This window comes from Trichoplusia ni, unplaced genomic scaffold, assembly GCF_003590095.1.
Source record: "Trichoplusia ni isolate ovarian cell line Hi5 unplaced genomic scaffold, tn1 tig00001022, whole genome shotgun sequence".
In the NCBI taxonomy this organism is placed as follows: domain Eukaryota; kingdom Metazoa; phylum Arthropoda; class Insecta; order Lepidoptera; family Noctuidae; genus Trichoplusia; species Trichoplusia ni.
Window position 1 is genome coordinate 19,255 of NW_020800087.1, and position 11,731 is coordinate 30,985.

The 11,731-nt window shown below is 36.0% G+C and overlaps 1 protein-coding gene and 1 pseudogene across 1 annotated transcript; both read right to left on the reverse strand.

Annotated features, from left to right (window-relative positions):
* Nucleotides 1-2,743: 2,743 nt before the first annotated feature.
* LOC113507205 lies at nucleotides 2,744-9,215 on the reverse strand (annotated as a pseudogene).
* Nucleotides 9,216-9,464: 249 nt separating this feature from the next.
* On the reverse strand, nucleotides 9,465-11,711 carry LOC113507206 (lysophospholipase-like protein 1). The gene is given in 6 exon segments (XM_026890065.1): nucleotides 9,465-9,613; nucleotides 9,616-9,660; nucleotides 10,094-10,220; nucleotides 10,222-10,235; nucleotides 10,615-10,881; nucleotides 11,119-11,711. Coding segments are annotated over 6 exon segments (684 nt in total). The 5' UTR covers nucleotides 11,201-11,711.
* Nucleotides 11,712-11,731: the final 20 nt, after the last annotated feature.

Sequence of the window (11,731 nt, forward strand, 5' to 3'; positions counted from 1 at the left end):
TCCACGATTGCAATTATACTATTGACGTAAAAATATTTGTATGAAATATTGATTTAAGTATGTTATCAAATGTCCATAATAGCAACTAATTTTGCCTGTTTCACAAACTTTCTTGCCGCTCCATATGTACCGTGTATTAAATAAAACCAAGAGTCCCTTGTCTCTACAGTGTGTTTAAGCACAAACAATATAGACAATAGCTTTAAAAAGTTTAAGTCAAATCCTACACCGTATAACAAAAGCCACTTAATTAAAAGATAGTAATTTATAATAAGTCAACCCTCACGGCTTCGTACCGTTACATATTACTGAACAATGTCGCGCAAATATCAGAAAAGGATAACTACAGTTGGACGCATTCCATTGTTGGCTCGCGTAACGTGTTTCCCTATACGCGCTATAGCTGTCACGCCGTACGCAGCTACTCCAGACTTATAGCCTACGGATATATTGTTGTGGACTTTATATCACGGTGACAGGGTGCAGGGTAAGGAGTTTTGTGACGAAGTAGGCGCCCGAACGTGTGTAGAGTCGAACTCGCGGTAACTCGCGCCGGTGACGCGACGTTGCGGGCTATGAACGCCGTTTGTTTAAATTATGTATTTGATGGATTAGCTTTTCGTATGGTGTGGTGCGAAATTCTTGCTCAAAATGCGACGGTTTCAAGGGTTTTTTGTGTACTGACGCCTAATTGATCAATGCTGATTTTTCAATGGATTTTGACACAGATTGTAACAATATTTTTGTTTGATTTGGCCTAATATCCAAATAGTAAAAAAAACACCGTTAATTAATTTTAATAGAGCTTAAAACTTAGGATTTCCTAAGTTAGGAAAAATACTTGAATAATAAGAGAATTTATTTATCATTATTGCCTGATCTACTATGCTAAATATATACAGCTTACATGGTAGGCGGTTCTTAAAACCGGCCGACATTAATAAACAGTGAACTTTGGGTTCATTTAAATTCTATTCGATACCTTTACCCATAATTTAAGTATAACTTTTAGGCCGTGGCATAAAGGAGGCATTAATAGTTTGTATATAATGAAGGCAATAAATTAATTCATATAAAGTAGGTACGTAGGTGGGTATTCCCTAATTATCGAAATCATTCTAATGAATAGATTCGAAACAACTAAATTCTATATAATCTGTAATTTTAAAGGTTGCGTCCAAATTAGATGCAAATAATATCATTTATTAGAAAAATACACAATATCCAACTGGAAGTCTTCAAAGAACGGTCTTTTTACCGAGGGGAAATCATCAAACGAGTCCGCTTCCAAAGCGGAAGGAAGTGTCAGACTTCTACTTTTTCTTTTTCAGCCATACCCATGTTCCTTCTTTTGCCCTACGTGTACCGAGACTCGGCTACCCTTGCAGACAATCAAGCCGCATCTATACACAGTCCAAGCCATTTCTCTGTTCAGACGACATACAATATCAGCCTATATATGTCCGAGAGCTGGGCATCGTCCTAGCCTCTTCCCAGCTATGTCGGGGTCGAAATGAAATAATTTATTCTGCAAATAGGATAGACGTTATCACTTTTACATGTCATTTTTTTTAAGTTAGCTGGAGTCGGCTTGCAGTCTAACCGGATTCAGCTAAGTACTAGAGTTTCACAAGGAGCCTATCTGACCTCCTCAACCCAGTTACCTGGGCAACACAATACTCCTTACTGAGACAGGTTGTCAGACTTGTTGATTGAAACATTTTTATTACGTAATCCGATCTACAAATCAAGTCGCAAAAGCTCTCGCCATCTCCCTACGAAAATAACTATCTAATAATTGACATCCCCTCCGACTTATTGATCTTTCAGTTAACCCAGATTAAGCCTCCAATCAAGCTAAATTTGCGCTGCCAAGATTGCTAAGACCCTAGTTCTCGGGGCAGAGTAAGTTTTCAGTTGCCGACTTCTGGGTGTTGGATAAAAATAGCAAATAAAAATAAATTTAGAAAGAAATTACGTTCAGTAATTGATATCGTGATTGGTCTTGGATTTTTATTTTAATTATTTGTTGTTATAGAGGCAACAGATATAGGTACATAATCTTTAAAATAGGGGGGATATACCGACAGCCTGATAAAATAAGTTCCATTTACGCCCGAATTCTAAAATCTATTGTCATCATTATTCAAAAAACATTCAGCTTCCAGAGTAACAAAACTACCAAATGTAATTAAATCAGTTTTAACAATGGTTTTAGACACAATTGCATTTGAAGCTAAGTTTAAAATAAACTGAACTTCAGCGTCGGTTTTCACAGTACCATTGAAAGAGCTTTCAACTTTGACTCCGGTCCATGAATTATGAAGTTAGTACGAACATAATACCTGAACCGCTGAGCATCGAGAATTAAAGTTTTGCTGTCGAAGTTGTGAAAACAAATCTGTAGCAAGCCGCAATGTTCGCGGATTCTATATTTCTCGGTTTCGAGTACTCGAAGCGCCATCTATCCGTAGCTTTAGAAGTTGTTTTCATCCTCTAATAATTGTTCAAGTACTGTGAGTGTTACGAGCAAAAGTCTAGACTAAACTCGTATTTTGTATAAGTTTTAATTGGATAAAGATAATATTTGAATAAATAAAAAATAAAACAAGCTATGTGTTTACAACCTACCGTTTCTTGTAACATTTTTACTGCAATTTAAATAAATAAAAAAAGTCAAACGTAGCATAGAATAGAGCATTTTTTTCATACAACGGCGTTGCTCGTATTTAAGTCCAGTCGATGAATAAATACGTTTAGCGTATTTGGTTGTATTTGATATTTTCGGTCACTATATTTTGAGCTCGTAACTCCGTAATAAGAAACTAGTTTCAAGAGGAAATAATTGAAGCTTATTAAGCCACTGCCCTATTTAAATCAATCGATTACTTCTTAGCAAAAGTTACATTTCTGCTTACGATCTAGAATTTATAATACTGGCTTATCATTTTTGTACCTAACCGACGTATAACAATAAGTTATTTTTAGGTACGTACATATTTTAGGATCTACCACATCTGATATTGAATGACGAAAGGAATATTTAAGTATACATGTAATAAATACATTTACAGTACCTCAATCTCAGTAAAAATGTATCACCTTAAAATATAAGCCCGCGGAAGCCTTTCAGGCAGCACGTTTTCTGGTTTCATAGGTTTAGGCACGAATACCTCGTAGGGTCGCATCCAATGGTAAAATCCTTTTCCAGAATCCTTCTTTAAGTCTTTGTAAGTCATGTACTTAGGTTTCCCAGCTAATTTTGAGTCCATAAGCCATTTCTGAAGATAACATGTGTTTTGAAATATTTACGCTAGGTTCATAGGTTCTACTTAAATAGTCACATAGACAAACCTCGGACTCCGTGAGGTGCACCGGAGTAAGCATGGAAACCAGACTTCTGTGGTCCCCAAATGTGTCGTACTGGTTTATTGTACACCAGGGCTGCCAGCGACACTTCCTCTTGTATTGCTCCAGTAGCGACCGGTTAATGAGTTCCGCGCAAGTAAGTTCTCTAAATGATATTATAGTCTTTATAACTCTTTACAGGCTTGGTTGAATGATTATAATCATTGATCAAGAAGATAATCATAGTGCGATGTGTGAACATTGGTGAATTGCGATGAGATATTGGCGATTAGTTTTGGTGGTAAAAGTAACGAATGTTTTATGCCATACCGCATAAAACTTGGTGAACTTCATGATCTAAGTCGCCCAGGCGTAGGTAACATTTTCTTTATAGATATTACGGTTATGAGTTTATGCAGACTCGCTGGCATTATTGCATTATCGTATGTCTTAATCTGACAGGAATGCAGAGAACGAAACACAGTCATACTTTTTTGAATCTAATGTCATCTCAACAACTAACATCCTTTAGTGCCGTGGATAATTTGTTATTACGCTTCCTAAACTGTCTACTTCAGTAACTTTTCAGTGGACTAAGTGCTAGTTTAATTTTGAAATTCCTGTTTCATTCATAGATGAAAGGAAAGCTACAGAGATTTAGTTATAAATATTATTAAGGAGGGGGTTGAAGTCCGAGCGTTTGAGTGATTTCATGAGCTAATATGAGAAAGATGGAGGGAGCGGACCGATAATAGTACTAACAGTGATGTTAATAAAAGCAATTATTTACCTTTTCAGAATAAAGAATCGAATATTTTTTGCTAGATATATCTCTCTACATCTTCCATGCGATAAAGAAGTCTCAGATTTGCCATCAGGAGCCTTGTCCTCAACTAGGTCAGGGGCTTCTTTTGCCTCTTTTTTATTTCCGGCAACTTCTTTATCGGCCATTTCTGTATTTACGGCAGTTTCTGTGTTTACGGCAGCATCTGTACTTACGGCACCTTCTGTATTTACCGTAGCTTCTGGATTTACGACCCCTTCTGCAGTAGCCTCACCTCCTGTATTTTCCCCACTTTCTGTATTTACAGCACCTGAATTAAGCACTTCTGTCGAAGACTGCTCTTCTAGCAGAGTAATGGAACCTTCTTCATTTACAACTACTTGCTGGTTAAAGGAGTCTTTCATCTTTAGCCAGTGTTTATCCGGCTTAGAATCAAGAAGTGTTTCTTCCGCTGTCATTATTTTCACATGGCAATTCGTAAAAGATCGACATTCAGGACACGCTTCATAAGATATATGTAAGTTTTCCCCGTCAAAAGTTGCATTTGTCACATGATCCAATTTAATATCATAGTTATTTTCCTTATCTACAACTACAGTAGTTTCATTAGGAGAATCTATCGATATTTTACCAGTTAAGCTATTTATTGTCACTGTGCTAAAATTGGCATGTTCTATAGTGTACACCAAATGTATCGATATGTAACCGTCTGTTCTTCCCTTTGGAGCACTGCCCTCTTCTTCGACTTTTTCAGAAATAGATCCTTCAAAGCTGCTACTTGTATTATAGGCATAGTCTGCCGTATAACTTTTTTGCGAAACTGATTCTTTAGATTTAACTCGCTCGACATGATCAGGTTCAAACATTTCAAAATATTCTATTTCAACATCTGTCCATTCCGGGTAAATTTCCTCTTCTTCGACAATATAATAAGTGATAATTCTAGTTTTATTGGGAAATGTTACCACATGGATTCCATCTTTATTTAGCAATATGTTGGTTCCATCCATGCGTCTTGTAAAAACTTCTCCTAAACAGTAATCAGTCGCCGTACGAATAAGAAGTTTTTCAATATCATAGGGAGTATTGTAAACCCATTTTTGTCTTAGCCCGCTAGTTTCTATAATCTCAAATTCGTCTACAATGATTTCATACTCGATAGGTTTAATTTCGGAGAATTTATCTTCATCTAATCCAGCGTACTTAGACGATTTCGAAGAAGATTTGCTAAGCTTAGCCTTACTTTTAGGTTTTTTTGTTTTTTCAACTGGTTCTTCACGTTCCTCAACGACAACAGGTTCAGGTATGACAATAGTTTTATAATATTTAAATAATTTTATATATGTTCCATCAGGTTTAAGAACCTCTATTTCTCCTGAAGGGTTAAATATAACAACCTCACCGTTTAGACTAATACACCGCATATCCTCATTTAGATTAGGCAAACCTCGAGTGTGATATTGCTTAATATGAGATAAAATTGGTGAATTTTCTATGTACACAGTCTCCGTAATGATTCCGTTGGGCCAGGTAACATAAAGTGAATGATAGAATTTTGTTTCATATATAGGACGTAGCATCGAGCTGGCTTTTTCCGAGACAGATGTTTTGATACCTTTCTTCTCAACGCTCTCAGCAGGTACGGGAGCAGCGAGTACTTGATATGATTGTTTTTTCATGTACATCATAACTTGATCCCTGCTTGTTATTCTAAATGACTCACAAATGTCTATGACTTCCGTTGACACGTACTCCCCTAAAGCCCTGTGTATCCAAAACTCATTGTAGCTATTACCAGGTAAAACATTTAGAACGATGTATTCCAAATTGTTTGGTATAATCAGAGTGTACATACTTTTCACTTTAGTCCCATCTTTAGAAAAGAATATGGCATCTTTACCAAACACTTCAACTCTTCTGTCACCTAAATCGTACCCCAAAAATGGTTTTGCTGGCAATTCTACTGAGACTGTATTGTCTGCATGTCCCATAAAAGATTGACGCCTGACGGTTTTTGGTGAAGAAGCTGATTTAGTTTTTTTGCTACTCTTGGAATCCATGTCGAGGGATGAGGGAGCTGATTTTTTACGATTAACTTCGGAAACTTCCGTGCCGTCGTGCGTAGCGTCCCTCCAACCTGCGCAATTTCCTGATACTTAAGAGAACCTTCCATAAGCAAATCCCATTTTCGACGTCATTGTTTTCTATGCAAGACTTCAATGCAAAACGGGTTCAATAAAATCTTTAGATAAAGATTTTCGCTTTTAATATAATGTTTTCATCGTACATTTTTTTCCTCATTCTGTATCCAGGCATAATGTTCGTCCCAAAATGAAATCAATAAAGAAATCTTGCAAGCCAAACCGGAGTTGTCACAATGACAAACGCCATTCCTCAACGAGCCTATACCATCTTTGTCGTGACTTGTTAAAAAAACATGAGTATGAAACAATCGGTAACCTCACAGTATTTGTGTAGTTTACACCAGTTAAAATTCATTAAAGGCTTTCGGCGGCATAACCTGAAATGCGCTGATGCCAGATAGATCTTCAAAATAATCGAAATCATCTATCATGTGGTTAATGGCTTCATAATTTTCTATTTCAGCAGCGGATACTAATTCACTTATATCCGGACAGTCGAAAAGGAATTTTAGTCTTTGCACTTCCGGATCGGGATCAGGTTCACGACGCTCGATATCATAATGAATGTCAGCATCATTTTCACTCTTAGTTATTGAAGGAAATGAAGGAGAATTTATATTTGAGCTGGGAACTAAAGATGGGCATTTCGGTAAAGGCTCGGCAAGGACACTGCGCTTAAGATAATTTTTCTTAAAATCAGAAATGGAAGTCGCAGGTAGATGACGCTTTCTTAAAGAACTTCTATTATTGTATAACTTCCGACAAGCCAATATATGCATCAATCTATATAATTCTGCAGTTTCAACGTCTTCTCTATCAAAACATGACAAGAGAACATTAACATGGAAATTTATTTTTGCTTCTTGTTCACCGGTAGGTCGGCTTTGATTTCGCCATAGATTATTAATTGGCATTCCAAGCAATGATGTAAATACGATGCTGTCCAAATTAATGTTTCCTAGCTGAAAAGTAGTATACTTGGCATAATCTCCATAATCAATAACGATAGGATCTTTATGGTTTTCATATTCGTCACCATAGGTAAGACGATATGACAATTTGTTAGCTTCGGTGTTGCACAGAGTATTGAAAACGTTCTTAATTATATTTGCTGTTTTCTGCAGCCTTTGCTCGTCATGTGAGGGTTTCGCGGGTGCATTAAGTGTAACCGCAGTTGATAAAGATGACCTACTACCTTTTCGTCTAGATCCCGGCTTTTGCACGCAGTGTCCAAAATACTATCTAATAATAAATATATTGTTGTACATTCCAACGGCAAATCATCAAGCCGTTGCTGATAGTGTTTAACGTAATGTTCAGAGCTTTTTTCTTCAGGTATATGAATGATGTACATATTGTCTTTATAATGAACGTGTTGTCTAGATAAATCTTGTATGTCATACATAAGAAACACATTTCGTCATATATTTTATCAGAATCTCCAGATAAATTTTCAGTATTCCATAAGGAGGTGTAAATACTATAAAGGCAGTGTTTTTAAAATCATCAGCAGAATCCTTATCAATTCTTAATAACTGTAATTCGTCCCAAAATCTTAGAGCTTTCTCTGCTAATAACTCAGTAAGACTTTGGCCCCTTTTTGTAGGTCTTAATAAAGTTGAAGGTATTTTAGTAGTTGTAGGGTCTATTCGAACTTGCACAACAGCGGTTAGAGGTATTCCGATTTTCACAAGGCATCCAGGAAGGTACGGTTCCACAAACCCAGTCACAGCAACATAGAGGTTAGGCCCATCAGTAGGGTAATCGTCTACATACACCTTATCTCGCCATTCCTCACCCCTTACCCTAAGTAGTGTGTTGTATTTCTTGGATCTGCCGCGTCAGATGGTACGCTGCCAGGCTCGCGTTCAGTCCCTTTTCCTTTATTGTGCGCTTGTTGTTCGTCGGCGTCATGGGACCGCCCGACACTCACAGAACCTCTTACTTCTGACTTGTCAATCATAGTTGCAGACTCTCTTTGCATACCTTGCTTTACTTCAAGTCTCTGGCGCTGGATAAAAAAGATATTCTTCTTTCATTTTTAAAATAAGATGCTTCACCACTAAAGCCATAACGTCTGGTGGAATATCTTTTTTATCCTTAAGATAAGATTGGCCTTCTTCAAAAACCCGAAGATTGTCATCTTTAACTTTTTTCTCTCCGCCTAATTGATTTATCATAAATATAGTTTCTGTTCTACAGATGTTTTTAATGACAAATCTTTTTTCTTCGGCAGCGAATATTTCAAATTTGTTAAGGTATATCCTATCTTGTTCGCTACCAGCAGCCTCTATGAGTATTACTTTTACTTTCCAATTTCCTTCATCTAATGGCGCTCCTTCAATGGCTCTTCGCCAAGCATTTTCATCGGGAATTATCTCTCTAGTCTTTTTTGGCCCCATTAGACTGACTTGAAGTTACAACTTATTTCTGCAGACTATAAGATAACAATCGTTTGAAGTTTTAAAAATAAACAATCCTTTGACTCCGGAATGGTTCACAGTTTATTGAAAAGTCAGTGCAAAAAACAATACGTCTTGTCACTTATATTTTGACTTTAATTTTACTTTTTATGTATTATGACATATGAAAGTTGAATTGTTTTCCTTTCGTTCAGAAAAAAGAAAAGGTTGGTTTGTCATTGCTTTTTATATATATGTTATCTGATTTTACACATAAAAAATGTATGCCTGTATTGTCTTCGAAATCAATAAAAACAGTTATCTACGATCCCTCAGCCATAATGATGTAGTTGGATAGGTACTGCTCATATCTTTATTAAATTAGCAAAAAGCCTTTTGATTACAAATAGTAAGGCAGTAACTTTATTGAAATACTCAAAATTACTTTTGAACTCAAGTGAAAGATACACTCGGTAGACGAAGAACTAAGTGAACCAAAGACAAAAATGGTGGCACACACCTCAATAATTTAGACTCAGGTTCTTAATAACAAACCCAGGATGAATTTAATTATATTAAATACCTTGCTTAAAACTGTTTCAGTCTAAAACCGAATTGCCTTTTAAATCGATAAAAATATCTTCAAGGAAAACCTCTATCATTACCAATCATCGTTTCTTTATATTGATTCTTGAATCAGAAAAGAAAACACCAGTGATAGTTATATCAAAGGATATACTTAATAATTTACATTAAAGCTACTATGTACATTACATTTGGTAAAACTCATATTTCAGGTAAATGTTTTTCAATCCAGTCTTTAATCAAGATCATCCCTCGTTTGTTTATTGAGTGTCCTAGTCTGTCCAATATGTGAAAATCTCCTTCCACACCAAGACTCTTCATAACATTAAAGGTATCCTGGCCCCAGCTCAATCGACCAGCTCATCAATGTTGCCATGGAGTTGAAGTAATGGTGGCACTGGAATTATAACAATATAGTTAGAAACTTTTGATACTATTATTCCTAATAAGAGTTATAATGTAGGGATTGTAAAATTATTCACTGTCAAGTTTTTAAAGCTTTCTACAACAATGTTTTTATAAACAAAACTTCCCATTGAGATTATAATAAGGACTTGAATTATTGTAATAATGACCTTAATTTGTCAGTTTCACTATTATTACTCAATGAACTGATAAAAACCAAAAAAGTGGTTGCAAAATGATACTGCCAAGAAAAAAGTTACCATAGAACCCCTTAAAAAAAACAGTAACACAAAAACAAATTATACTGTGAGTTGCTAATGGTAATATTAAAGATAACCTGCCTTTGAGATGATTGCCTAATTTTAGTTCTTATCAAATAGTAAACAAATATGTGACCAAGTTAAAGATATTTCTAGAATACTTACATCGCACTCCTGATAAATTTTTGAGTTCATTGTAGACTATCGAATTAGAATTCAGGAAAGAACTGAATACAAATGCTCCAGCTAAGTTGCGATCCCATCTGTATGCTGTATGTAATGACAGTGTCCTCCCTCGAAAAGCCACCTTGAAACATAAGAAATTACATAATTATTTATCACATTGCTTACCAACACTTTTTCTACCCTGTATAAACCACTTCTAGGTTTGCTTTCCTTTGTTTTTATCATTATGAAAGTTGTTTTATAACAAAGAGTTTTTCTTTAGAATAAGCCTTTTATTACTGTTTTACAATGAAACAGTGATAGCTCTAGGAGCGCGATTCTAAAAGTCATTACAATGGAGAAGAACCGCAGCTTAATCTTACACCAGCCATGTTTTTAGCTTACCATTTCATCCTAAAATTTCATCAATTTCTCTATTCTTCAGAGCCAACAATTAGTAGCCAGACCATACTATATTGAACAAAAGAAGTATCATAGATAATTATTGTATTGCTACTCACCAACTACAATTCTGTTACTAGGTATTCCCGAGTCATGTTCTTTTTTTATTAGATTCTTTACCTCCACCTCAATATTTGCAATAGAATCTAAGATTTCAGGCACATTCGGGCTGATGCCTGCTCTATCTAGCCAAACGTTGCTTATTTGTCCCCCAGCTGGGGTGTAAGGCTGTGCAGGTGCCGTTGGATACATAACTTTTATGTGTGGAAACGAAAATGATTTTACCATAAGTCTTACCCACTCTTTCATATCGGCTCCTGATGACCCTGAAATATACACAATGGTAACTTATATCTCTTCTATTTGTTTCTTTAAATGCAGGTTTTTTTAAAGTGGTGCAGAAAAAATATTTATAGAGAGATCTCCAATAATGCAATGTTCAAGTAACAATTTTAGATGGTTAATCTTTGAGATAGCAGCTACTAATAGTATGTATACCTAAAATCTAATGCATCTTAGATTACATAAAAAGTAACATTGAGGTTATGCTTTTATTTACAAACCTGAACCATGAAAGAATATCACTGTAGCAGTATGTTTGGGTCCGGTGTGTTGAGTTAAATGCAATGCACCGAGCCTAGACATGGTGTCTGTAATATTAAAATAAATTCCTATTAAAACTAATTTCGATTTCGTAATTCGTGCCCAAAATGAACTGTCCTCAATCGTGTTACAGATTTTTATGATCTCGTTTATCTCGTTGGTTGACACTGACATGACAGTGACAACGGCAAGAATAGATTCTTTCTGTTAGCAGGTGCAGTGTATAATCTGTCGTCCGAAAGAATAACACGCATCTTTGTTAGGCTAGGTTGTGAATAGGATCGACACTACTCTTCCTCTCAACGATGATGCAGCTCTTTTAGGAGCTCCATGTCGGGGTTCGCGGTAGACTGCATTCCAGTGGTTTTAGCCGGTAAGAGTCCGGCACACCCCTTCGCCTTCTCCAGGGCGAAGGATGTCCATGAGGATTTCCACTGGACAAAAAAAAAGGTTGTGAATAGGATGTAAATACTATTCTTAATTTTGTATTAATACTCCAAAATGTTGGGAGTAAAATCCCTTAAACATATTTTTGAAGACATAACTTTGAATGGGTAAACTGCTTCGTACCGT